The sequence below is a fragment of the Oncorhynchus clarkii genome, chromosome 22 (genome assembly GCF_045791955.1).
Source record: "Oncorhynchus clarkii lewisi isolate Uvic-CL-2024 chromosome 22, UVic_Ocla_1.0, whole genome shotgun sequence".
Taxonomy (NCBI): domain Eukaryota; kingdom Metazoa; phylum Chordata; class Actinopteri; order Salmoniformes; family Salmonidae; genus Oncorhynchus; species Oncorhynchus clarkii.
Genome location: NC_092168.1, coordinates 48,693,654 through 48,721,617, shown reverse-complemented (window position 1 = coordinate 48,721,617; position 27,964 = coordinate 48,693,654). Strand labels below are relative to the sequence as shown.

At 46.5% G+C, this 27,964-nt stretch overlaps 2 protein-coding genes across 2 annotated transcripts in view; one reads left to right on the top strand and one right to left on the bottom strand.

Moving 5' to 3' along the window:
• LOC139380990 (fibronectin 1a) overlaps positions 1 to 7,887 on the top strand; it is a 59,223-nt gene extending 51,336 nt beyond the window's left edge. The window contains exons 40-46 of the mRNA XM_071124209.1: positions 55 to 1,943; positions 2,096 to 2,234; positions 2,586 to 2,750; positions 3,357 to 3,482; positions 3,747 to 3,853; positions 4,115 to 4,237; positions 4,728 to 7,887. Coding sequence (XP_070980310.1) covers positions 55 to 1,943; positions 2,096 to 2,234; positions 2,586 to 2,750; positions 3,357 to 3,482; positions 3,747 to 3,853; positions 4,115 to 4,237; positions 4,728 to 4,796 — 2,618 coding nt within the window. The 3' untranslated portion in view covers positions 4,797 to 7,887. The remainder of the gene's footprint in view (positions 1 to 54; positions 1,944 to 2,095; positions 2,235 to 2,585; positions 2,751 to 3,356; positions 3,483 to 3,746; positions 3,854 to 4,114; positions 4,238 to 4,727) is intronic.
• Positions 7,888 to 8,139: 252 nt separating this feature from the next.
• LOC139380156 (cilia and flagella associated protein 65) overlaps positions 8,140 to 27,964 on the bottom strand; it is a 61,452-nt gene continuing 41,627 nt past the window's right edge. The window contains exons 16-32 of the mRNA XM_071122599.1: positions 26,991 to 27,119; positions 25,461 to 25,674; positions 24,740 to 24,868; positions 23,643 to 23,819; positions 23,234 to 23,300; positions 22,642 to 22,752; positions 21,768 to 21,959; positions 21,187 to 21,345; positions 19,042 to 19,173; positions 16,600 to 16,716; positions 16,001 to 16,270; positions 15,777 to 15,809; positions 13,811 to 14,031; positions 13,410 to 13,535; positions 12,281 to 12,580; positions 9,847 to 9,981; positions 8,140 to 8,275 (exon numbers count right to left, since the gene is read on the bottom strand). Of these exons, the coding sequence (XP_070978700.1) occupies positions 8,140 to 8,275; positions 9,847 to 9,981; positions 12,281 to 12,580; positions 13,410 to 13,535; positions 13,811 to 14,031; positions 15,777 to 15,809; positions 16,001 to 16,270; positions 16,600 to 16,716; positions 19,042 to 19,173; positions 21,187 to 21,345; positions 21,768 to 21,959; positions 22,642 to 22,752; positions 23,234 to 23,300; positions 23,643 to 23,819; positions 24,740 to 24,868; positions 25,461 to 25,674; positions 26,991 to 27,119 (2,648 nt within the window). The remainder of the gene's footprint in view (positions 8,276 to 9,846; positions 9,982 to 12,280; positions 12,581 to 13,409; positions 13,536 to 13,810; positions 14,032 to 15,776; positions 15,810 to 16,000; positions 16,271 to 16,599; positions 16,717 to 19,041; positions 19,174 to 21,186; positions 21,346 to 21,767; positions 21,960 to 22,641; positions 22,753 to 23,233; positions 23,301 to 23,642; positions 23,820 to 24,739; positions 24,869 to 25,460; positions 25,675 to 26,990; positions 27,120 to 27,964) is intronic.

The following is a 27,964-nucleotide window of genomic DNA, read 5'->3' as shown; positions in this document are numbered from 1 at the left end:
CTCTCCAGTCTCTAACGCTCTGCTTGCTCTGCTCCTAACCCGTCTCTCTGCTAGAACTGGCATCCCAGCTCCCTGTGTCCCACCGGCCCAGCCCCGATATCCTGGATGTGCCCGAGGACGAGGTTAACCCCAACTACCCACCCAACACCAACCCTAACCCCAACTTTCCCCTCAACCCAAACGGCAACCCCGACCAGTTCAACCCCAATGGAAACCCCAACTACCCCACCAACACCAACCCTAACCCCAACTTTCCCCTCAACCCAAACGGCAACCCCGACCAGTTCAACCCCAATGGTAACCCCAACTTCCACGTGAATCCCAATCCTAACTTCCATTTCAACCCCAATGGGAACCCCAACACCAACCCCAATGGGAACCCCAACACCAACCCCAATGGAAATTTCAACGTTAACCCCAACCAGTTCAACCCTAACAGCAACCCCAACACCAATCCTAACCCCAACTTTCCCCTCAACCCCAACCCCAATCCTAACCCCAATTTTCCCCTCAACCCCAACACCAACCCTAATGGGAACCCCAACCAGTTTAACCCCAATGGTAACCCCAACTTCCACATGAACCCCAACCCTGACTTTAACTTTAACCCCAATGAGAATCCCAACACCAACCCCAGCCAGTTCAACCCCAATGGGAACTTCAACCCTAATGGCAACCCCAACCAGTTCAACCCTAACAGCAACCCCAATCCTAACCCTAACTTTCCCCTCAACCCCAACAGCGATGCCAACACCAACCCCAACCCCAACTTCTATGGCAGCGGCAATCATAACCCCATTTTTAACACCAACCCTAACTTTAACCCCAATCCCAACCTCCCCCTCAACCCTAGCGGGAACCCCAACCCTAATGGCAACCCCAACTATAACGTCAATGTGAACCCCAACCTTCCCCTCAACCCAAACTTGAACCCCAACCCCAACTTGAACCCCAACTTGAACCCTAACCCCAACTTGAACCCCAACTTGAACCCTAACCCCAACCCCAACTTGAACCCCAACTTTAACACCAACCCCAACCCCAACTTGAACCCCAACCCCAACTTGAACCCCAACCCCAACTTGAACCCCAGCCCCAACTTGAACCCCAACCCCAACCTGAACCCTAACCCCAACCCCAACTTGAACCCCAACCCCAACTTGAACCCTAACCTGAACCCTAACCCCAACCCCAACTTGAACCCTAACCCCAACTTCAACACCAACCCTAACCCCAACTTCAACACCAACCCTAACCCCAACTTCAACACCAACCCTAACCCCAACTTCAACACCAACCCTAACCCCAACTTCAACACCAACCCTAACCCCAACTTCAACACCAACCCCAACTTCAATACCAACCCTAACGGGAACCCCAACTTCAACCCTAACGGGAACCCCAACACCAGCCCCAACTTCAAACCCAACGGGAACCCCAACACCAACACCAACCCTAACGGAAACCCCAACACCAACCCTAACCCCAATGGGAACACCAAACCTAACCCCAACTTTCCCCTCAACCCCAACGGGAACCCCAACTTTCCCCTCAACCCCAACTTGAACCCCAACCACGTCCAGCTGGTGGGGACTAACGGCCAGGACACGCTGGGCCAGCAGGGCCAGCACATCTACACAGAGTACCAGAGCCTGGGCCCCAACCCCAACGGCAGGGACAACCAGGGTCCAGCTATCCACCACCGTGAACCCCTAGTCTACATCCCCGTCCCAGGCCCCGATGGCCAGAGAGTGCCCCTGGTCCGGGTGAGCGATGGTCCGTTATCGGGTCTTCCGTTTGGGTTCCCTGAAAATGAGACCGGGTTTGGGGTGCCGCAGGAGGCCCAGACACGCACAACCATCTCATGGCAGGGTGTTCCCCAGAGCTCAGAGTACATGGTATCCTGTAGCCCCATCACCAACCTCGAAGAGAAGATGTTCCAGGTGAGAATACCTGTATTCAGATGATCTGTAGCAAGGTGTGTACTAGCGTACCTGATTATTCTCTTTACAACATACATGGTGTCAATAGTGAATGATTCTCACACCACAGGTATTGCTATTCCCCCAAAACAATCTCCATCTCTCTCTAACAGATGAGATTACCAGGCACTTCTACCAGTGCCACTCTGATCGGGTTGACATCAGGAGCTTCCTATAACGTCATTGTGGAGGCCATGAGAGGGCAGGGCCGAGAGAAGGTCCTGGAGGAGATAGTCACCGCTGGCAACGCTGGTAAGGACTACATTAGCCATAATCTCACAGACATGCTACTCTCTCCAGTACCCTGTGGTGGTATGCCATGCAATAACATTAGACTTTTCAATTAAAACTTTTCATGAGTTGTTGTCCAGCGTCCTTCTAATGTTTTTTGGAGATCCGTGCTTTAGTTTTTGGGGATCCGTGCTTTAGTTTTTTGGGGATCCGTGCTTTAGTTTTTTGGGGATCCGTGCTTTAGTTTTTGGGGGGGGGGTCCGTGCTTTTATTATTTGGTGAAATCCCATCTGTTGATAAATAGTTTGCTTTGTCCATCTGTTTGTTGTTTTTCTTTTGTTAACATGCTTTGTCCCTTCTCTCTCCCTGTAGTTCCAGGAGACCACCTCCCCTCCAACAGAGACGTGTGTTATGACACGTTCACAGCCACCTACCATGACGTGGGTGTAGAGTGGGAGCGTATGTCAGAGACAGGCTTTAAGCTGTGGTGCAGGTGTCTGGGGCTGGGCAGTGGCCATTTCAGATGTGATTCATCCAGTGAGTGACTCTAACCCATCCCATAATGCTACTAATACAAACCCCCTTCTATCTTACCTCAGCATGGGCAGACCTGACGCAGATGACCAAAATGAAAATAAATAAATACTAAATTGTATGGTTACGGTATTTATTTTCTCTCATTTTATAGCATTTGTTAAAATGACTAAATCATTTTATTCTGGGATGAAATTATTTGATAGAAAGGCTAAGGTCTGCCCATGCTAGTCCCTGCAGCATGTTGTTCTACTGTAGTAAAACATGCCACTGACAGGGACAGAGCTTGTTGTCAGTCCATAACCAGACGATACCAAACCCTGAGACGACATGCCATCATCATGTCTGAATGCTAAACGTCATGGGTCAAATGACTGATTTTTGTGTGAATGAGGGATGAATTGTACAATCTCAGTCTCAGTGAAGCTCAGAATGTTGGGTCCAATCAGACTCCTTTCTCCACCAAAGTGGGAGGAGTCGAGGACATAATGGCCATGTGTCCTCCCCCCCAAAAAACATATTTTGGATTAATTTAACTAGTATGATCTCCCCTCCCCCGTCCTCTCTCCTATGTCCCCTACTCCCCTCTTCACCCTCTCCCTCCTACAGAGTGGTGTCATGACAGCGGGAACAACTACCGCATAGGAGAGAAGTGGGATCGCCACGCTGAGAACGGTCACATGATGAGCTGTACTTGTTTGGGCAACGGGAAGGGAGAGTTCAAGTGCGAGCCACGTAAGTACCGGACCATACTAGTTTAGAGAGCAATTTAATGGCCGACAAGTTGTTTAATTCACACCAGCGTCCACGGATCCTTTTACTACTACCGAACTGTTCTGGTAACGCCTCCACCAGAGTTGCTGGACAGAACAACGCGAAATGAAAATATCCAATCTGCAGTAAAAGTTCAGGTTCGCTACGATAATGGGACGAGGGCCAGAGAATGACCGGAGACCTACTGCACTGTGCGTTGTTATGGTGATCTATTTGTTTCTACAGATGAGTCGACGTGTTATGACGAGGGGAAGATGTACCAGGTGGGCAACCAGTGGCAAAAGGAATACCTGGGAGCTATCTGTACCTGCACCTGTTACGGAGGACAGCAGGTAAGACCATACAGTGGAGCACAGGATGTTGTGGTGTAGCACACAGGAAGTAAAAGAAAAGCACAGATAAGAGGAGTCTAGAACTTAAGCAGGAGAAAGTTGTGAACGTGTGGTAAACTGGATACGCAAATTTGGCGGACTATCAAAGTGAAATTGAATTCTACAGGTGAGGACTAAAGTGAATGTTAAGGACGCAGCAGATGTATGAGACTGTCAGCGTTTTGTTCTATGTGGTAAATGGTGTGCGTGTCCTGCCCTCAGGGCTGGCGCTGTGAGAACTGCAGAAGACCGGGAGCTCAGACTGAGGTAGATGTGGATCTGCTACAGCCTCAAATACACCAAGACGCATTCGACCGCTATAGGGAGAACGCCCTGAAGAAACTGGTGGGTGTTCCCGGGCCTCTCAGGCATAGAGATACAATACTATACAGTTTTCCCTGACCAAGATGGCCGACCGGTAGTTACGTTAAAGGTTTACCAGTGTCCTTTCTAGTGTTTATTTTATTCTGTGCTCCTTGGATTCTAAAGCTGGCCTTTCATCCTGCCACCTACTGGCCCATAATAACATGGACACAAATGTCTTTGTGAACTCCCATATGTCAATCGAGATCAGCTGTATATCATGTAGGGTAGCCTAGTGGTTAGAGCGTTGGACTAGTAACCGGAAGGTTGCAAGTTCAAATCCCCGAGCTGACAAGGTACAAATCTGTCGTTCTGCACCTGAACAGGCAGTTAACCCACTGTTCCCTAGGCCGTCATTGAAAATAAGAATTTGCTAGTTAAATAAAGGTAAAAAAAAAGCGCATTTCCTTATTGACCGTCATGCTAACACGTACTTTAAATGAACTCTGTTTCCTTTCTGTCTTCCCAACAGAACATCCAGTGCCCTATAGAGTGTCTGAGACCAGAGCTCCTAGCAGATGTACAGCAATCCTCCGAGTAAAGGAGAGGAGAACCACATCCTCCTCCTCAGACTCCTCACATTACAGGGCCTTCAGAAAGTATTCCATTCCCTGGACTTACTTGAATTCAGCCGGAATTCAAAATGGATTAAATAGATTTTTTAATGAAAGTGAAAATGTTTTTAGAAATTTTTAGCAAATATATATAATGAAATACTTTGTAGGACTTTTCTGGGTCAATCTCTAAGAGCTTTGCACACCTGGATTGTACAATATTTGGCATTTAATTTTTTTTTATAATAATTGTTCAAGCTCTGTCAAGTTGGTTGTAGATCATTGCTAGACAGCCATTTTCAAGTAATTGCCATAGATTTTCAAGCTGATTTCAGTTTTGAAATCAAAACTGTAACAAGGCCACTCAGGAACATTCACTGTCTTCTTGGTAAGCAACTCCAGTGTAGATTTGGCCATGTGGTTTAGGTTATTGTCCTGGTGAAATCCCTGAGTGGTTTCCTTCCTCTCCGGCAACTGAGTTAGGAAGGACGCCTGTATCTTTGTAGTGACTGGGTGTATAGATGCACCATCCAAAGTGTAAATAATAACTTCACCATGCTCAAAGGGATATTCAGTGTCTGCTACCAATAGGTGCCCTTCTTTGCGAGGCATTGGAAAACCTCCCTTGTCTTTGTGGTTGAATCGGTGCTTGAAATTCACTACTCGATTGAGTGACCTCACAGACACTTGTGTGGGGTAAAGAGATGGGATAGTCATAAAAAAAAAAAAGGTTAAACAACTTATTATGCCATTTGTCAAGCACATTTTTACTCCTGAACTTTAGGCTTGCCATTACAAAGGGGTTGAATACTTATTGACTCAATACATTTCCACTTTTAACATTTTTATTACTTTACACAATGTTCTACAAAACGATATTCCATTTTGACATTATGGGGTAATTGTGTGTAAATCATTGACACACAATTTCTATTTAATCCATTTTAAATTCAGGCTGTAACAACAACAACAACAATGTGGAAAAAGTCGAGGTGTGCGAATACTTCCTGAAGGCGCTGTACCTGTGACGTACAGAGTTATAAAACCTAGAGTGCACTAGGATCAGTCTCACAAAAGACTGCTAGCATGCACCATTTTTTTTTTTTTTTTAAGTAGTCAACTTGGTGGGACTTCCTATGTGTCGCCCATGGAAATATAATTCCTATTGAATTCTTATAGACTTGTATTTTTATGGCGATGTCTTCCCGTGCCGTCACAGAAGTACTCCATGGAACATATTACTGTAGGAAGTGTCAACTACGTGCTGCCTTCCTGTTCCTGTCATTCACTAACCTTGATCAGTGGTCTGGTCTGACCAATTAACCACCATCCTGCTGCTTCTCCACATTGCCACTCCTTTCTATAGCGTCACTTCAAAATACCCCCCCCCCCCCCCCAAGGCAAAGAAAGGGTCTTTTATATTTTAATGTTTGGTTCCGTTGTCCTACCTAGTCCTTCGAGACATTCCCATGAAAAGAGAAAATGGAAAATCTGTAGAGGTTCTAAAGCCGTTCAGTATTCCTCCTGTAGCCTACTCTGTTTCTACTCTGTGCTGTTGCCATTCCTCCTGTAGCCTACTCTGTTTCTACTCTGTGCTGTTCCTAATCCTCCTGTAGCCTACTCTGTTCCTACTCTGTGCTGTTCCTAATCCTCCTGTAGCCTACTCTGTTCCTACTCTGTGCTGTTGCCATTCCTCCTGTAGCCTACTCTGTTTCTACTCTGTGCTGTTCCTAATCCTCATGTAGCCTACTCTGTTCCTACTCTGTGCTGTTCCTAATCCTTCTGTAGCCTACTCTGTTTCTACTCTGTGCTGTTGCCATTCTTCCTGTAGCCTACTCTGTTTCTACTCTGTGCTGTTGCCATTCCTCCTGTAGCCTACTCTGTTTCTACTCTGTGCTGTTGCCATTCCTCCTGTAGCCTACTCTGTTTCTACTCTGTGCTGTTGCCATTCCTCCTGTAGCCTACTCTGTTCCTACTCTGTGCTGTTCCTAATCCTCCTGTAGCCTAATCTGTTCCTACTCTGTGCTGTTGCCATTCCTCCTGTAGCCTACTCTGTTCCTACTCTGTGCTGTTCCTAATCCTCCTGTAGCCTACTCTGTTTCTACTCTGTGCTGCCCGAACCAGAGCTTTCTCTCTCTGATGTGAGATTTTACCCCATTCAGAAGTTTACAATATGGGGAAACTCTTGCCGGCATCGTGACCTATCTGGAATGGATAATATTTCCAACCAATCCCGTCCGAGCTCAAATGGTTCTACAGAGAAATAAGATCGCTGTTTTGACGTATAACCCTATTCCCTATATAGTGAACCACTTGGATACAGAGGTCTCGCATGAGCACCTTGTCTTCATGCATTTCAAATCTCTTTGGAGACTTCAACTACCAGTCTAACAAAACAAAACACATTCCTTTTTAAAACCAAGCACGGTCTTTAATGCAGTGGTATTCAAAGTCGTGGTCTGAGTGGGGTCGCCATTTTTATATATATATTAAAAATGAAGAACCAGAAACCAAGAGTACAGATTATTGTATGGGACATTATACAAACGTTTTTGAGAAATAATTAGAAAAATAAAATGTTATTGAGTAAATGTATTTATTGGTTTCTTTTCATTTTTGAGAAGACGTTTATGTAGAATATTTTTTTTTATTTTTTGAAGGTTGTTATTTGATATGGGGTGGGATCATAAGAAATTTGGTCCCCAGAAATTCAATCGTGGGGGGGGGGGAAATGGGGTCCCCGCTGAATACCACTGCTTTAATGCAAGAGTTGTATCACAGAGGTACACTGCAAGTGGGTGTTCATTCAATGTCCAGAATTGTATCTGTTGTGTTCATGTACTTCTGCCATTTTGTGAACGGAAGCTCTAAGATGGCTGCCAGTTGAGTTGCATTGTTTCATACCCACCTCAACTGCTGTTTTTAATTTATCTCTTTTATCCAAGCATTTTGTTTTAATGCTATTTGGGGTGTACACGTTTTTTTTTTTTTTTTTTTAATATATATATTGTAGGTGCCAAAGTCTTAACTACTGTGGACTGAATTCCTTTTTAATAAACAAAAAATGTGTTTTTGGAATGGTCTGTTGTCAATGTTTTGGGTTTAGTATAAAGGCTAGATATAGTGAAGTGAAACTGTCCAGTGCTTCACGGAGATACTATCAGGTACATGAGGGTGTGAAAGTACTAATCACATTGTAGATCAGGGCATCGAGACGTGAATCGCTATTTTAAAATGGTCAAATCAACTTTTGTTGAACTTTTTTTTTTTTTAATAGTTATTAATTGGGTATGAAATAATGTTGAGGCATTGTGTGGAATAAAACACTGGTTAGGTCCATGCCAGGTTGGCCAGTAGTGAAGAGGATGGGCTGAAGCTAAGACCCAGAGGAACCCCGCTGGTCTCTCTGCTCCTGTCTGGGTCAGCTCCACCTCTGGACAGCCTCCTGGAACCACAGCTGTTCCTCCTAGATAAGACGAAACAGAGCAGTCTGTTGATCCAGGTTTATTTGACAAAAGCAGTCTGCAAAAAAAATGGGAAACAGCAGATATTGGAGACATTTTATCAGGTGGAAGTTGCTTTTGTCGAACTCTCTTTGAGACCTGGTGTTTTGACTAAATGATCATTGCTGAATACTTTTGAAGGTACGCGGGGACACTTGATGTCATCAAACTCCCCTCCACATCAACTTCTAAATGCTGGAACGAAAAACTGTTTCTTTCCTGGACAAGGATTGTGGTTAAGGGCGCTGTACTGCAGCGCCAGCTGTGCCATCAGAGTCCCTGGGTTAGCGCCCAGGCACAATTGGCCTAGCGTCGCCCGGTTTAGGGAGGGCTTGGTCGGTAGGGGTGTCCTTGTCTCATCGCGCACCAGCGACTCCTGTGGCGGGCCGGGCGCAGGTGCACAGTGTTTCCTCCGACACATTGGTGCGGCTGGCTTCCGGGTTGGATGGCGCAGTGTTAAGAAGCAGGGGTGTCCTTGTCTCATCGTGCACCAGCGACTCCTGTGGCGGGCCGGGCGCAGGTGCACAGTGTTTCCTCCCGACACATTGGTGCGGCTGGCTTCCGGGTTGGATGGCGCAGTGTTAAGAAGCAGTGCTTGGTTGGGTTGTGTATCGGAGGACGCATGGCTTTCAACCTTCGTCTCTCCCGAGCCCGTACGGGAGTTGTAGCGATGAGACAAGATAGTAGCTACTAAAAGAATTGGATACCACGAAATTGGGGAGAAAAAGGGGTAAAATAAAAAAAATAAAAAAGAATGCATGAATTACTTCGCCCTGCTTTTCTGGCAATTAATTTTCCCCTTGGCAGGACCCGTGACGATACGTTGGCAAATGATTTGTTCATTTTGTCATTCTCTCCTTTTCACTGGTAACCTGATACATTAAACAGATATGTGGGACGACATACAGGCCGTCTCCAATTTATTAATGTGCAATTTGGCTAGATGGGTAATGGAAACAATTGAACCACTACATTTATATGACACTGTAGGTGTTGTTGTTGTGACGTGCAACTGTCACATCTATATTCTATGCAAATTTAACTAGGCAAGTCTATTAAGAACAAATTCTTTATTTACAATGACGGCCGAACCCGGACGACGCTGGGCCAATTGTGATACAGCCTGGATTCGAACCGGGGTCTGTAGTGACGCCCCTAGAGATACAGTGCTTTTAGACCACTGAACCACTCAGGATCCCAGGACATCCTGAACATACTGTAATGTATAGGACATGAGATATCTGGTGAAACAACTGTAAATGTTGATAAATGAAACATAGCTGGTTACTATAGCCATCAACGAGTGATAAGTCACAGTTTAACCTTATTGATAATGGCTGTGATCAATGGAAATGTGTAATCTGTGGAGTCTGGACTAATGAACATGCTTGATAGATCCAACTTCTGTAGAAAAATCGGTTTTATGATCATTGTACAAGCTGGATGGCGTGTGGGTCTGACCGTAGGAGTTGACAAGCCCACACAAACAGATCTGAGAACAGGCTATTCTGGCATCCAGGAGGTTCTGACAGACCTGGCAGAGACAGGAGGCAGAGCGATGATTCGTGGCCTGGCTGTAAGGACCAGCTCTCCCAGGAAGGCCTCCATCATCAGGTTCTGTAAGGTGTTGAGGAGAACCTCCTCTGTCACGTCACAGAACTCTGGCAACCTGGGAGGGGAAGAGGAAGAGGAGAGGGAGGAGGAGGGGAAGAGGAGAGGGAGGAGGGGAAGGGGAGTAGGGGAAGAGGAGAGGAAGGAGGGGAAGAGGAGAGGGAGGAGGGGAAGAGGAGAGGAAGGAGAGGAAAGGGAGGAGGGGTAGCAGAAGTGAACACAGAGAGGTTACCAAAGGAACAGTCTCTTAATTCAAGGGGAACAACAGTACCTTAATTCACATTAATTTAAGGGATACAACATTCCAAACGTGTTCATTACCTTTTAATATCTGATATTTCTACCCTTAAAAGTCACAATCTGTAAAAGGTTTGGTCATAGATTTGTTTGAAGTATTTCCTGTTTAGACTGCTACTAAATCGTCTATAACTGGTTACCTAAAGCCCTGCCCCACGTACAGCTGAAGTCGGAAGTTTACATATACCTTAGCCAAATACATTTAAACTCAGTTTTTCACAATTACTGACATTTAATCCTAGTAAAAAAATAGGATTGAGGTCAGGGCTTTGTGATGGCCACTCCAATACCTTGACTTTGTTGTCCTGAAGCCATTTTTCCACAACTTTGGAAGTATGCCTGGGGTCATTGTCCATTTGGAAGACCCATTTGCGACCAAGCTTTAACTTCCTGACTGATGTCTTGAGATGTTGCTTCAATATATCCTCATAATTTTCCTCCCTCATGATGCCATCGATTTTGTGAAGTGCACAGTCTCTCCTGCAGCAACGCACCCCCACAACATGATGCTGCCACCCCCACAACATGATGCTGCCACTCCCGTGCTTCAAGCCTCCCCCTTTTTTCCTCCAAACATAACGATTGTCATTATGGCCAAACAGTTCCATTTTTGTTTCATCAGACCAGAGGACATTTCTCCAAAAAGTACAATCTTTGTCCCCATGTTTAGTGTGGCATCAGAATCAGAATTCTTTAGGTAACATTGATAAATAAGATGTTTTATCAATTTACATAATAATGCTTATGTGGGAAAGTGACTTGGGCCCCAGAGAGTGGAGAGGTCAGGCTTGTATTCTTATGGGAATGTGTCTGTAACTATTACATGTCCCCTCTGAGGTTGACCTTATCTTGATTGAGTGTATGACCTAAGAGGCTCACTGTCTCGGTGAGCTTGTCCAGGAGGGGGTGTATTTAAGATGGGAGTATCGAGGATTGACAATTGATATATGCCATTGGATGAGGTAACGTTTTGGTACTATGTTGTACCAAGAACGAGAAGTAGAACCTCGTCTAAGAGAGAAAACTGAACAATAATTTATAGCAAATGCTGTGTCTTCCTTTGTGCAATGTTCCTAAGATCTGTTATTTGTCATGTGAGTTTAAATGGGTGTGTCTTGGCTATAAATGATACTAAGAACTGTTTTGTAAGCACTCTCAGAGAATTCATTTATAGACACTGAATTGATCTGAGAGTCACAGGGCTATGGTGAAGCTCATATAATTAAAGATGGACATTATGATAACTCTGACTTGTGTGTGGTTTGCTCTCTTATGATTTGGTAATACAGGACATTTCCACGACAGCAGTTGCAAACCGTAGTCTGGCTTTTTTATGGCGGTTTTGAGCCGTGGCTTCTTTCTTGCTGAGCAGCCTTTCAGGTTATGTCAATATAGGACTTGTTTTATTGTGGATATAGATACTTTTGTACCTGTTTCCTCCAGCATCTTCACAAGGTCCTTTGCTGCTTTTCTGGGATTGATTTGAACTTTCCGCACCAAAGTACGTTCATCTCTCGGAGACAGAATGCGTCTCCTTCCTGAGCGGTATGACGGCTGCGTGGTCCCATGGTGTTTATACTTGCGTACTATTGTTTGTACAGATGAACGTGGTACCTTCAGGCGTTTGGAAATTTCTCCCAAGGATGAACCAGACTTGTGGAGGTCTACAAATTTTTTTCTGAGGTCTTGGCTGATTTCTTTTGATTTCCCCATGATGTCAAGGCACTGAGTTTGAAGGTAGGCCTTGAAATACATCCACAGGTACACCTGAAATTGACTCAAATTATGTCAATTAGCCTATCAGAAGCTTCCAAAACGATGACATTTTCTGGTATTTTCCAAGCTGTACAGTCAATTACTGCATGTAAACTTCTGACCCACTGGAATTGTGATACTATGAATTATAAGTGAAATAATCTGTCTGGAAACAATTGTTGGAAAAAAGACTTTGTTAACAAGAAATGTGAAGAGTGGTTGAAAAATGTGTTTTAATGACTCCAACCAAAGTGTATGTAAACTTCCGACTTCAACTGTATGTCGCCCCACCCAACCCAGCTCACCTGCGGATGGTCTCCTGAACGTTGAGCTGACGCTCTCGCTTCACTGTTGGCTTCTGGGTCTGTGGCTGTTGCTTTGTTACCTCTGTTACCCCAGCACTGTACAGACTGCCCCCCATGAGGAGCTGAGGAGTAGGGGGGCAAGGTGGAGGAGCCTCCCTGGTTCCAGGATAAGGCGTAGCAGCCCCAGGGAGAGGTGTGGTAGGGGTGTAGGCAGTCTGTCTCAGCTGGGTGAAGTAGGGCACGGGTTCAGCCACACCGTTCACCAGAGAGTGGTGGAAGTGAGGGTCGTCCAGGAGGCTCCTACAGGGAACAGTGAAGAAAGATACAGCTATACACCAACTCCATAGTGCATAGTGGACAGGCTAGAAGCACCACAGAGTCTCTCAGGGCCTTTCTTACGGCCACATGGTGAGGAACTAAGCATCTCACCTTTCATCTAACTCTTTAGATGCTGCCAACTAACCACACAGAACTGAACCTGAATATAGAGGAGAGTTACTGAACCTGAATATAGAGGAGAGTTACTGTCTGTACCTGAATATAGAGGAGAGTTACTGTACCTGAATATAGAGGAGAGTTACTGTCTGTACCTGAATATAGAGGAGAGTTACTGTACCTGAATATAGAGGAGAGTTACTGAACCTGAATATAGAGGAGAGTTACTGTCTGTACCTGAATATAGAGGAGAGTTACTGTACCTGAATATAGAGGAGAGTTACTGAACCTGAATATAGAGGAGAGTTACTGAACCTGAATATAGAAGAGAGTTACTGAACCTGAATATAGAGGAGAGTTACTGAACCTGAATATAGAGGAGAGTTACTGAACCTGAATATAGAGGAGAGTTACTCTACCTGAATATAGAGGAGAGTTACTGTACCTGAATATAGAGGAGGGTTACTCTACCTGAATATAGAGGAGAGTTATTGTAGCTGAATATAGAGGAGAGGAGAGTTACTGAACCTGAATATAGAGGAGAAGAGAGTTACTGTACCTGAATATAGAGGAGAGTTACTATACCTGAATATAGAGGAGAGTTACTGAACCTGAATATGGAGGAGAGGAGAGTTACTGTACCTGAAAATAGAGGAGAGTTACTCTACCTGAATATAGAGGAGAGTTACTGTACCTGAATATAGAGGTGAGCGTGTGGGTAATGATCTCTCTCTCTGGTCCGTGGCTGAGAGGAGGCATGTCTACAGATGGAGGTCTGCTCTGACGGGATCCACAACGGGTCACATTGGGCCGGGCCGACCTGAAGAAAGAAGAAGTCTCAGTTAAACACCACTATAGACACAGTAAAACATGACTATAGACACAGTAACCCTCCCAGTCAAGGTGTGTGTTTGAGATTGAGTAATTGCAGTCTGACTGCACAGAATCCCTGATCTACCAATCACCTTGCATCCCCAAATAATTACTCATTATGTGATTTAGATGAGCAATTCCACCCACCACCCTCACTCAACCTATCCCCTGAAACACTCTGAAGGTCTTTTGGCTGACCGCAGGGTAGTCAATGTACTGTACCTGTTGATGTGGTGTGTGCTGAGCAGGGAGGGGAAGAAGGTCTGGAACTCTAGGAGGGAGTGTGAGCGGGCGGTGACCCCCAGGTGTAGCAGGGTGGGGCAGGGCGGTTCAGGTCTCCTCCATACCTGGCTAGCCTCTCTCTGGGCCCTCCGCTCTGCACGGCTGGGCCTGCTACACATACCCCCAACCACGGCACTGCTGCTACAGATAGGAGGCAGAGTCTTAAAGAGAGAGAGCGAGGGGGAGAGAGAGAGAGCGAGGGGGAGAGAGAGAGCGACGGAGAGAGAGAGAGAGAGAGAGAGCGAGGGGGAGAGAGAGAGAGAGAGCGAGGGGGAGAGAGAGAGAGGGGCAGAGAGAGAGAGCGAGGGGGAGAGAGAGAGAGAGCGAGGGGAGAGAGAGAGAGAGCGAGAGAGCGAGGGGGAGAGAGAGCGAGGGGGTGAGAGAGAGAGAGCGAGGGGCAGAGAGAGAGAGAGAGCGAGGGGCAGAGAGAGAGAGCGAGGGGGAGAGAGAGAGAGAAAGCGATGGGGAGAGAGAGAGAGAGCGAGGGGCAGAGAGAGAGAGAGCGAGGGGGAGAGAGAGAGAGCGAGGGGGAGAGAGAGAGAGAGCGAGGGGGATAGAGAGAGAGCGCGAGGGGGAGAGAGAGAGAGCGCGAGGGGGAGAGAGAGAGAGAGAGATGGGGAGAGAGAGAGAGCGAGGGGCAGAGAGAGAGAGAGCGAGGGGGAGAGAGAGAGAGAGCGAGGGGCAGAGAGAGAGAGCGAGGGGCAGAGAGAGAGAGAGCGAGGGGCAGAGAGAGAGAGAGAGTGAGGGGCAGAGAGAGAGAGAGAGCGATGGGGAGAGAGAGAGAGCGAGGGGCAGAGAGAGAGAGAGCGAGGGGCAGAGAGAGAGAGAGCGAGGGGGAGAGAGAGCGAGAGCGAGGGGGAGAGAGAGAGAGAGAGCGAGGGGGAGAGAGAGAGAGAGAGAGAGAGAGCGAGGGGCAGAGAGAGAGAGAGCGAAGGGGAGAGAGAGAGAGAGCGAGGGGGAGAGAGAGTGAGCGAGGGGCAGAGAGAGAGAGCGAGGGACAGAGAGAGAGAGAGCGAGGGGGAGAGAGAGAGAGAGCGAGGGGCAGAGAGAGAGAGAGCGAGGGGGAGAGAGAGAGAGCGAGGGGCAGAGAGAGAGCGAGGGGGAGAGAGAGAGAGAGCGAGGGGGAGAGAGAGAGAGAGAGCGAGGGGGAGAGAGAGAGAGAGCGAGGGGGAGAGAGAGAGAGAGAGAGAGCGAGGGGGAGAGAGAGAGAGAGAGAGAGAGGGGCAGAGAGAGTTAAACACTGAATAATATCTATTCTAGATTATAAACTGGGTCGTTCGAGCCCTGAATGCTGATTGGCTGACAGCCGTGGTATATCAGACCGTATACCACGGGTATGACAAAACATTCTTTTTTATGGTTCTAATTACATTGGTAACCAGTTCATAATAGCAATAAGGCACCTCGGGGGTTTGTGGTATATGGCCAATATATCACGGCTAAGGACTGTATTCAGGCACTCTGCATTGAGTCGTGCTTAAGAACAGCCCTTAGCCCTGGTACATTGGCCATATACCACACCCTGCTCGGACATTATTGCTTAAAAATATCTAACCAGATCAGTTTGTGCTGTTTTGTCATGTCAAACTTGGCAAGACCATCAGCCATAGGAGTTGGTTATACAGCACAAATCTGATCTGGGATCAGGTTTGGCAAAATCTATAACATCCAGGTGTTTCCTGTTACCCTGACTACAGTGTTTCCTGTTACCTTGTATTTCCTGACTACAGGGTCCAGGTGTTTCCTGTTACCCTGACTACAGGGTCCAGGTGTTTCCTGTTACCTTGTATTTCCTGACTACAGGGTCCAGGTGTTTCCTGTTACCTTGTATCTCCTGACTACAGGGTCCAGGTGTTTCCTGTTACCTTGTATTTCCTGACTACAGGGTCCAGGTGTTTCCTGTTACCTTGTACTTCCTGACTACAGGTCCAGGTGTTTCCTGTTACCTTGTATTTCCTGACTACAGGACCCAGGTGTTTCCTGTTACCTTGTATTTCCTGACTACAGGTCCAGTCCTCTGTGGGGAAGGTAGAACCTCCTGCATCAGGACAACATGAAGGAGTTAGATCACCAGTAAGTAGAACCCAGTGTGTGTGTGTGTGTGTGTGTGTGTCCTAGTATGATTCTCACCTTAGTGTTGCTCTCCTGTGTTTGACTCTGTGTATGACCCTGGGGGTAGCTGATCTGACTCTGTGTATGACCCTGGGGGTAGCTGATCTGACTCTGTGTATGACCCTGGGGGTAGCTGGTCTGACTCTGTGTATGACCCTGGGGGTAGCTGGTCTGACTCTGCTGCAGGTCATTGTCAGTCAGGCTAAACTCATTCCTCTGTCTGTCTCTCTCCAGCTCCCACTGCTGTAGATCCTGACGGTACTGAGACAGAGCCTCCTCCAGGGTCACCTGGTAACATAGCAACAACATCTCAGTCACACATCATATGTGGTTGTTTTACCAATGCACCGACTGTCTGGAGTCTTTCTGGACCTGCTGTGATGAGATGGACGAATAACCGTCTGCTAACATGTAACATGTCAAAATGGAAACATCTATAGACAAATGGACAGAATGCTATTTACACTGTTGACGGTATTGAAACATCTACAGACAAATGGACAGAATGCTATTTACACTGTTCACGGCATTGAAACATCTACAGACAAACGGTCGTATGAGTGACCACCGTGACAAGAGTTTGTAGGTATATAAAGAGCTGTGATAAAGGTCCTCACCTCACAGATGATGTCTAGCTGGTAGAAGCTGGGGCTGCCAGAGGCCTGGAGAGTCAGGATACAGAGAGAGCTCTCCCCTGGAGACAGAGCACCGTGCTCTGGGTAGATCTGGACTGACTGCAGGGACAATAATCGCAGCAAGACACACACATAGTATTAAACAGCATTCACTGACACAACCCCCCAAAAAACAACTCTCCCCATTCAACAAACATCCACAGAAAGAAGCACTAATTAATGTAAGCTGTAGCGTACAGTATGCTGCAGTATGTCCAGTATGCTGCAGTATGTCCAGTACGCTGCAGTATGTCCAGTATGCTTCAGTATGTACAGTATGCTGCAGTATGTCCAGTACGCTGCAGTATGTCCAGTATGCTGCAGTATGTCCAGTACGCTGCAGTATGTCCAGTATGCTGCAGTATGTCCAGTACGCTGCAGTATGTCCAGTATGCTGCAGTATGTCCAGTATGCTTCAGTATGTACAGTATGCTGCAGTATGTACAGTATGTCCAGTATGCTGTATTATGTCCAGTATGCTGCAGTATGTACAGTATGCTGTATTATGTCCAGTATGCTGCAGTATGTACAGTATGCTGCAGTATGTCCAGTATGCTTCAGTATGTCCAGTATGCTGCAGTATGTACAGTATGCTGCAGTATGTACAGTATGTCCAGTATGTACAGTATGTCCAGTACGCTGTATTATGTCCAGTATGTTCAGTATGTCCAGGATGCTGCAGTATGTCCAGTACGCTGCAATATGTCCAGTACAATGCAGTATGTCCAGTACGCTGTATTATGTCCAGTATGTCCAGTATGTCCAGTATGTACAATAGGCTGCAGTATGTACAGTATGCTGCAGTATGTCCAGTATGCTGCAATATGTAAAGTATACTGCAGTATGTCCAAAGTGCTGCAGTATGTCCAGTATGCTGCAGTATGTCCAGTACGCTGCAGTATGTCCAGTACGCTGCAGTATGTACAGTATGTCCAGTATGTCCAGTACGCTGCAGTATGTACAGTATGCTGCAGTATGTCCAGTATGTCCAGTACGCTGCAATATGTCCAGTACGCTGCAGTATGTACAGTATGCTGCATTATGTACAGTATACTGCAGTATGTCCAGTATGCTGCAGTATGTCCAGTACGCTGCAGTATGTCCAGTATGCTGCAGTATGTCCAGTACGCTGCAGTATGTCCAGTACGCTGCAATATGTATGGTACGCTGCAGTATGTCCAGTACGCTGCAGTATGTCCAGTACGCTGCAGTATGTACAGTATGCTGCAGTATGTCCAAAGCGCTGCAGTATGCCCAGTATGCTGCAGCATGTACAGTGTACTAGAGGTCGAACGATTCATCGGAATGGCCGATTAGGTATTTTTGGACACCGACTTGGCCGGTAAAAATAAATAAATGTAACACCTTTATTTAACTTAAGTACATGCTAACCTAGTCAGTCAGGTTCCAGGCTAATATACTGCATGCTAACCTGGTCAGTCAGGTTCCAGGCTAATATACTGCATGCTAACCTAGTCAGTCAGGTTCCAGGCTAATATACTGCATGCTAACCTGGTCAGTCAGGTTCCAGGCTAATATACTGCATGCTAACCTAGTCAGTCAGGTTCCAGGCTAATATACTGCATGCTAACCTGGTCAGTCAGGTTCCAGGCTAATATACTGCATGCTAACCTAGTCAGTCAGGTTCCAGGCTAATATACTGCATGCTAACCTGGTCAGTCAGGTTCCAGGCTAATATACTGCATGCTAACCTGGTCAGTCAGGTTCCAGGCTAATATACTGCATGCTAACCTGGTCAGTCAGGTTCCAGGCTAATATACTGCATGCTAACCTAGTCAGTCAGGTTCCAGGCTAATATACTGCACGCTAACCTGATCAGTCAGGTTCCAGGCTAATATACTGCACGCTAACCTGGTCAGTCAGGTTCCAGGCTAATATACTGCATGCTAACCTGGTCAGTCAGGTTCCAGGCTAATATACTGCATGCTAACCTAGTCAGTCAGGTTCCAGGCTAATATACTGCATGCTAACCTGGTCAGTCAGGTTCCAGGCTAATATACTGCATGCTAACCTGGTCAGTCAGGTTCCAGGCTAATATACTGCATGCTAACCTGGTCAGTCAGGTTCCAGGCTAATATACTGCATGCTAACCTGGTCAGTCAGGCTAATATACTGCATGCTAACCTGGTCAGTCAGGTTCCAGGCTAATATACTGCATGCTAACCTAGTCAGTCAGGTTCCAGGCTAATATACTGCATGCTAACCTAGTCAGTCAGGTTCCAGGCTAATATACTGCATGCTAACCTAGTCAGTCAGGTCCCAGGCTAATATACTGCATGCTAACCTGGTCAGTCAGGTTCCAGGCTAATATACTGCATGCTAACCTGGTCAGTCAGGCTCCAGGCTAATATACTGCACGCTAACCTGGTCAGTCAGGTTCCAGTTGTAGAGGACTCTGTCGCTGTGGGAGACATTCGTCAGGAACAGGACCCGTGTGGAGCGAGAGCAGACTGGGATATCCCCAAGACACAATCTCTCCTCTGACAGGAACAGCACCTGCAGACGAGACAGAGGGCCGGGGTTATGAGTGTAGCCTCTGTCATACTTCATCACTAAAACATTGGCCAATAGGAGCCCCAGGACAGGTAGAAGGATACAAAAGAATCCCATGATGGCATTAGTTACAGTGGCAAGAAAAAGTATGTGAACCTCTTTGGAATGACCTGGATTTCTGCATAAATTGGTGATAAAATCTGATCTGATCTTCATCTAAGTCACAACAACAGACCAACACAGTCTGCTTAAACTAATAACACACAAATTATTGTATTTTTCTTGTCTATATTGAATACATCATTTAAACATTCACAGTGTAGGTTGGAAAAAGTATGTGAACCCTTTGGAATTACCAAGATACATGACCTGGATTTCTGCATAAATTGGTGATAAAAGTCACAACAACAGACCAACACAGCTTGCTTTAACTAATAACACACAAATTATTGTATTTTTCTTGTCTATATTGAATACATCATTTAAACATTCAGAGTGTAGGTTGGGAAAAGTATGTGAACATCAAAACCTCATCCCAACTGTAAAGCATCTCCACCCAGCACAACCAGAAGAGGACTGGCCACCCCTCATAGCCTGGTTCCTCTCTAGGTTTCTAATCTCCACCCAGCACAGCAAGAAGAGGACTGGCCACCCCTCATAGCCTGGTTCCTCTCTAGGTTTCTAATCTCCACCCGGCACAGCCAGAAGAGGACTGGCCACCCCTCATAGCCTGGTTCCTCTCTAGGTTTCTAATCTCCACCCGGCACAGCCAGAAGAGGACTGGCCACCCCTCATAGCCTGGTTCCTCTCTAGGTTTCTTCCTAGGTGTTGGCCTTTCTAGGGAGTTTTTCCTAGCCACCGTGCTTCTACACCTGCATTGCTTGCTATTTGGGGTTTTAGGCTGGGTTTCTGTACAGCACTTTGTGATATCAGCTGATGTACGAAGGGCTATATAAATACATTTGATTTGATTTGGTGGAGGGAGGGAGGGGGCATCATGGTTTGGGGCTGCTTTGCTGCCTCAGGGCCTGGACAGCTTGCTATCGTCGACGGAAAAATGAATTCCCAAGTTTATCAAGACATTTTGAAGGATAATGTAAGGCTATCTGTCCGCCAACTGAAGCTCAACAGAAGTTTGGTGATGCAACAGGACAACAACCCAAAACACAGAAGTAAATCAACAACAGAAGACAATGCGCCTTCTGGAGTGGCCCAGTCAGAGTCCTGACCTTCTGGAGTGGCCCAGTCAGAGTCCTGACCTTCTGGAGTGGCCCAGTCAGAGTCCTGACCTTCTGGAGTGGCCCAGTCAGAGTCCTGACCTTCTGGAGTGGCCCAGTCAGAGTCCTGACCTTCTGGAGTGGCCCAGTCAGAGTCCTGACCTTCTGGAGTGGCCCAGTCAGAGTCCTGACCTTCTGGAGTGGCCCAGTCAGAGTCCTGACCTTCTGGAGTGGCCCAGTCAGAGTCCTGACCTTCTGGAGTGGCCCAGTCAGAGTCCTGACCTCAACCCGACTGAGATGCTGTGGCATGACCTCAAGAGAGCGTTTCACACCAGACATCTTTAGAATATTGTGGAACTGAAACAGTTTAGTAAAGAGGAATGGTCCAAAATTCCTCCTGACCGTTGTGCAGGTCTGATCCACAACTACAGAAAACGTTTGGTTGAGGTTAGTGCTGCCAAAGGAGGGTCAACCAGTTATTAAATCCAGGGGTTCACATACTTTTCCCACCCTGCACTGTGAATGTTAACAGAGTGTGTTCAATAAAGACACGAAAACGTATAATTGTTTGTGTGTTATTAGTTCAAGCAGACAGTGTTTGTCTATTGTTGTGACTTAGATAAAGATCAGATCAAATTTGATGACCAATTTATAATAGAATAATGCCATTAAGCAGAGACTTAGTCATACAGGTGGTTCTGGGAAAATCGAGCCAACTATCTTGTCATTGCAAGAGACATGCTCTACCAACTGAGCCAAACAGGAAGACTATATGGGAAGAGGTAGATGGGCCACTCACCTGGTTGGGCAGGGCCATCCTCTGTGTGCTGGGGACAGACATGTAGCCATCATGAAGCTGTAGTGGTGCCGACTCTCCCAGCACACTGTTATCAAACCCACAGCCTTCAAACGTCAACAGCATGGTGTCTCCCTCCAGCACATGGATAGAGATGTCCACCTGGAAATAAACACAGGGCTGTGTGACGAGGAGGAGGATGGTACAACGGCAGGAGAGAGGAAGAGGAAGATGTTACAACGACAGGAGAGAGGAGGAGGATGGCACAACGACAGGAGAGAGGAGGATGGTACAATAAACACAGAGCTGTGTGAGGAGGAGGAGGAGGCAGGAGAGAGGAAGAGGAAGATGGTACAATGGCAGGAGAGAGGAGGATGGTACAATAAACACAGGGCTGTGTGAGGAGGAGGAGGATGGTACAACGGCAGGAGAGAGGAAGAGGAAGATGGTACAACGACAGGAGATGGCATCTAGAATACCTAGAAGGATACCAGTTTTTCCCCTTCGGACTTCAAACTGCAAATCTAGGGTGGCATGCCCGTCTCTCTAACCTGTAGGTCACCTAACAGAGGGTTGCTACTCACACTGTAAGTCTTGGCCTCCAGGGGGGAGAGGACCCACTCCAGCAGGGCTGTCCTGCCAGGCTTCACCTCTCCCTGGGGGTTGAGACACTGCAGCACGGGGTGACCAAAGTTATCAGCCGTCAGCTGCTCAAGGGGCTCTGTGTCCACACGGTACCTCAGAGGGACAGCCCCTCCGTTGTACAGCTCATACACCTGTAATACACCAACCAGACACTGTGACGACACTCCATGAAGGGATGAATGTTTACATATCTTGAATTACTCATCATATATATATATATATATATATATTGTATTATACTGTATCTTAGTCTATGCTGCTCTGACATTACTCATCCATATATTTATATATTCTTAATTTCATTCCTTTACTTAGAGTTGTGTGTATTTGGTATATGTTGTTAGATATTACTGCAATGTTGGCGCTAGAAACATAAGCACTTCGCTACACCCGCAATAACATCTGCTATAAACATGTGTATGTGACCAATACGTTTAGATTTGATTTAGATTTAGATTTGATGAAGAATTAGATGAAACTGAGGGTCGTAGTGAATGATACGCTTTCTGGTGTAATTATAACGGTCTTCAAATCAAATTTAAATTGTATTTGTCACATGCGCCAAATACAACGTTACAGGGAAATACTTACTTACAAGCTCTTAACCAACAATTCAGTTTTAAGAAAATGACCTAAAAAATACAAAATAAAAGTAACAAATAATTAAAAAGAGCAGCAGTAAAATAAGAATAGCGAGGCAGAGGGAAACCACCAAGGTGGGTTTTATACACTGGTGACGGGATGAGGTGAGTTTCCCAACCTTTTACACTGCAAACCAATCACTTATTGTGAAGCCTGAGCAGGGAGTCTAACCTGTTTAGGTGGACTGAACCCCCCGATTGGCACTGGGGCAAAGACGTGCTTGGCGGAGGTGAAGTGGAGGTAGTGTCTGTCTCTCTCCACCGTCACTCCCATGAAGTTCAACTGCACACAGACAAACAAAACGGAGACCGTCGGTATTATCAGCACGAGATACAGTTGTATTCTATCCTCAGCCCAGACATCTACAAAGAAGGTTCCCAAGACAACGTCTGATCCTGAATTAACAAACCCAGACATGTAAAATCCTGGTTCCCAAGACGACGTCTGATCCTGAATTAACAAACCCAGACATGTAAAATCCTGGTTCCCAAGACGACGTCTGATCCTGAATTAACAAACCCAGACATGTAAAATCCTGGTTCCCAAGACGACGTCTGATCCTGAATTAACAAACCCAGACATGTGAAAATCCTGGTTCCCAAGACGACATCTGATCCTGAATGAACAAACCCAGACATCTAAAAAGACTGGTTCCCAAGACGACATCTGATCCTGAATTAACAAGCAGGTTCAACGGAGAGGTCTAGACTAGAATCTGTTTCATAGGAAAACCGGCGCATAAAATATGACTGTTTTGTCTCACCAGAATCTCTCTGCCGTGGGACAGCTTGAACAGGACTGGGAGACGGTCAGTACCAACAAAGTTATGTCTGTGAACAACAACAACAACAACAACAAGACGGACGGTATGTGAAGAATATTAAATCACGTCATTATTTTCTTGAATGATTTATTATTAAGGGCTATTCTTTTTTGTTGTGTCTCCAACCTCAATAGCCGAGTAATTTGGAAGTAGTGCAACATGAGACTAGAGCAGGGAGTGGAGGGGATATGTAGAGATAATAATGGACCTACAGTATTTGAAAATAACTGCCCTTCTTCTCGCCTACTGATTAATTTTAACGACTAAAATCAGTTTGGACATTGAATTTCTAAATCCTGATGTGGCCCTAAAGCCCAAAAATGTTGCCCACCCCTGGATTAGAGCATACCTGTAGCTAAATGTCACTGCCTTCTGCTGTCCTGGGTGTAGTTTACCAGAGCGGGGTGCTATATTAAACAGCCTGTTATCCTGCGCCTTCATGTGGTGGAGCTCTGTAGCGCTGAACTCCCCAGTCTCAGCCCAGTACTCAAGCTCTATCTGTTGGTCTTCTGGGAACAGGAACGACCTGGAGGGAGTGGAGGTTAGCATAGAATAGCATAGCTTAGTTTAGAGCATAGCCTAACATAGAAAAGCATAGCATAACATAGGATAGAAAAGCATAGCATAATATAGGATAGAAAAGCATAGCATAACATAGGATAGAAAAGCAGAGCACAACATAACATAGCATAGCATAACATAGCATAGTATAACATAACATAGAATAGAAAAGCATAGCACAACATAACATAGCATAGCATAACATAGAATAGAAAAGCATAGCACAACATAACATAGCATAGCATAACATAGAATAGAATAGAAAAGCATCGCACAACATAACATAGCATAGCATAGAAAAGCATAGCACAATATAACATAGCATAGCATAACATAGCATAGAATAGAAAAGCATAGCACAACATAACATAGCATAGTATAGCAAAGCATAGCACAATATAACATAGCATAGCATAGCATAACAAAGAATAGAAAAGCATAGCACAATATAACATAGCATAGCATAGCATAGCATAACATAGCATAACATAGAATAGAAAAGCATAGCACAATATAACATAGCATAGCATAGCATAGCATAACATAGCATAACATAGAATAGAATAGAAAAGCATTGCACAATGTAACATAGCATAACATAGCATAACATAGAATAGAAAAGCATAGCACAACATAACATATCATAGCATAACATAACATAGAATAGAAAAGCATAGCACAATATAGCAAAAGATAACATAGCACAACATAGGATAGAACACATAGAAAAACATAACATAGCATAGAAAAGCATAGCACAGCATAACATTGCATAATATAGCATAGAAAAGCATAGCACAACATAGCATAGCATAACATAGCATAGAAAAGCATAGCAAAGCATAGAATAACACAGCATATTAGCATAGCATTACAGATACTGACCACTCGACAGGGATGCTCCCAGTGTTCTCAAACATCAGCAGCACATTGGAGGGGTCTGAGCCCAGCGGAGCAGCGCTGAAGTTGAAATCCAACATGGCCGCCGTGAAGATGGAGGGACAGCGACGCAGACTGGAGGAAGTGGGGGACAGACACACCTCAACTACACACGGTATATAACGCCAGGCCAAATCCATTCACTGATATTACAAATGTCACAACAGTTCATAGATGGGTAGATAGGGGTTGGTGTCAATTCACATTTCAATTGAGTGTTTTTGGGGGGATTTTCAGTTTGTTCTCTGAATTGACTGAATTGAAAAGGATTTGAATGACTGACTTGAAAAGGAATCGAATGACTGACTTGAAAAGGAATCGAATGACTGACTTGAAAAGGAATCGAATGACTGACTTGAAAAGGAATCGAATGACTGACTTGAAAAGGAATCGAATGACTGACTTGAAAAGGAATCGAATGACTGTCTTGAAAAGGAATCGAATGACTGACTTGAAAAGGAATCGAATGACTGACTTGAAAAGGAATTGAATGACTGACTTGAAAAGGAATCGAATGACTGACTTGAAAAGGAATTGAATGACTGAATTGAAAAGGAATTGAATCCAATCCTAAAATGGAATTGACCTCCTTTTTGCCTTGCTTCACTCCACAGTCACCAAGAGACTTGTGTTTATCTGACAAAGTTCATAGTCCCTACTAACCCACCTGTGTCTGGTGGGCACCCGGTAGGTGAGCTCCGGAGGGGCGGGGTCTCGCTGCAGGTGGGCGTTGAGGTGTCCCAGAGAAAAGAGGCTCCAGATCTGCAGCTTGCTGAGCCCCTCCACGCTGCCGCTGCAACGCACATCTGTCACCTCCAGGGTGGGGAACACCCCTTCACCCTGCACCTGGCACAGAGCCTGGGGAGCATCCAGCACAGAGCCTGGAGGCAGAGAGAGGGGAGAGAGACAGACAGTCCAGGGACCACAGTCGAGCAGCACAGCCAACCACCGGGAGGGAGAGGGAGGAGAGAGTACAGAGAGGAGAAAGAGACAGACAGTCCAAGGACCACAGTCGAACAGCACAGCCCACCACCGGGAGGGAGAGAGAGGGGAAAGAGACAGACAGTCCATGGACCACAGTCAAACAACACAGCCCACCACCGGGAGGGAGAGAGAGGGGAAAGAGACAGACAGTCCAGGGACCACAGTCGAACAGCACAGCCCACCACCGGGAGGGAGAGGGAGGAGAGAGTACAGAGAGGAGAAAGAGACAGACAGTCCAAGGACCACAGTCGAGCAGCACAGCCAACCACCGGGAGGGAGAGGGAGGAGAGAGTACAGAGAGGAGAAAGAGACAGACAGTCCAAGGACCACAGTCGAACAGCACAGCCAACCACCGGGAGGGAGAGAGGGGAAAGAGACAAACAGTCAAGGGGAGAGGGAAAGGTTAGGAAAATTCTTAAAAACAACCATTACATCACAGTTAGTCATTCAAATCCTGATGCTGGAGACATACCTGAAGAGCTGAGTATCTGCTGTCTAACAGGGGACCTACCTGCAGAGCTGAGTATCTGCTGTCTATCAGGGGACCTACCTGCAGAGCTGAGTATCTGCTGTCTAACAGGGGACCTACCTGCAGAGCTGAGTATCTGCTGTCTAACAGGGGACCTACCTGCAGAGCTGAGTATCTGCTGTCTAACAAGGGACCTACCTGCAGGGCTGAGTGTCTGCTGTCTATCAGGGGACCTACCTGCAGAGCTGAGTATCTGCTGTCTAACAGGGGACCTACCTGCAGGGCTGAGTGTCTGCTGTCTATCAGGGGACCTACCTGCAGAGCTGAGTATCTGCTGTCTATCAGGGGACCTACCTGCAGAGCTGAGTATCTGCTGTCTAACAGGGGACCTACCTGCAGAGCTGAGTATCTGCTGTCTAACAGGGGACCTACCTGCAGGGCTGAGTGTCTGCTGTCTAACAGGGGACCTACCTGCAGAGCTGAGTATCTGCTGTCTAACAGGGGACCTACCTGCAGAGCTGAGTACCTGCTGTCTATCAGGGAACCTACATGCAGAGCTGAGTATCTGCTGTCTAACAGGGGACCTACCTGCAGAGCTGAGTATCTGCTGTCTAACAGGGGACCTAATTGCAGAGCTGAGTATCTGCTGTCTAACAGGGGACCTACCTGCAGAGCTGAGTATCTGTTGTCTATCAGGGAACCTACATGCAGAGCTGAGTATCTGCTGTCTAACAGGGAACCTACCTGCAGAGCTGAGTGTCTGGTATGTGAGGTCCCAGCAGTATCTGGTCCTCCTGGCAGGCCTCACGGTGGAGCGGATCAGCAGCCTGGAGCGAGCTGGGATGGTGCCTCTCTCAGAGTCCAGCTCCAGGGCTTTAATACACAGAACAGGATAAAGCTATTAACCACTGAACCTGGAGGAGCTGGAGGAGATGGGTCTGTTATGGGACAGTGAACCTGGAGGAGATGGAGGAGATGGGTCTGTTATGGGACAGTGAACCTGGAGGAGATGGAGGAGATGGGTCTGTTATGGGACAGTGAACCTGGAGGAGATGGGTCTGTTATGGGCCAGTGAACCTGGAGGAGATGGGTCTGTTATGGGACAGTGAACCTGGAGGAGATGGAGGAGATGGGTCTGTTATGGGACAGTGAACCTGGAGGAGATGGGTCTGTTATGGGACAGTGAACCTGGAAGAGATGGGTCTGTTATGGGACAGTGAACCTGGAGGAGATGGGTCTGTTATGGGACAGTGAACCTGGAGGAGATGGGTCTGTTAAGTGACAGTGAACCTGGAGGAGTGTTGGCCAAAGACAGACTCCAGTGGCAGACGATGTTTGTGGCTTTATGAAGAGGGTTTAATAAGTAAGTAAGCTGAACAAAAACAGAACAGAATCACAGTGTGGTGTGACCGGGGAGTTTCAAGCCAATCACGTCGCCTCTCAGCTGCACTAGCGAGCTCGGCTACACTGCCGTACTCCCCATCCCCCTACAGCAGTGGTACATACGGTGGAGAACGCAGGTACACCACCGCCCCCACCACACATGGTGGCACCACCAGTATGAAGTAACGGTAGTAGTCTCAGCAGCATGTCCACGTTGACACGATGCGGGCTATAATATCGGTCCCATGTAGGCTGCCAACATCATGGTCAATGCACCTGTGATATGAGGTTGTATCGTCTGGCTGAATGCACCACAGATAAGTCGCTAGGGATAA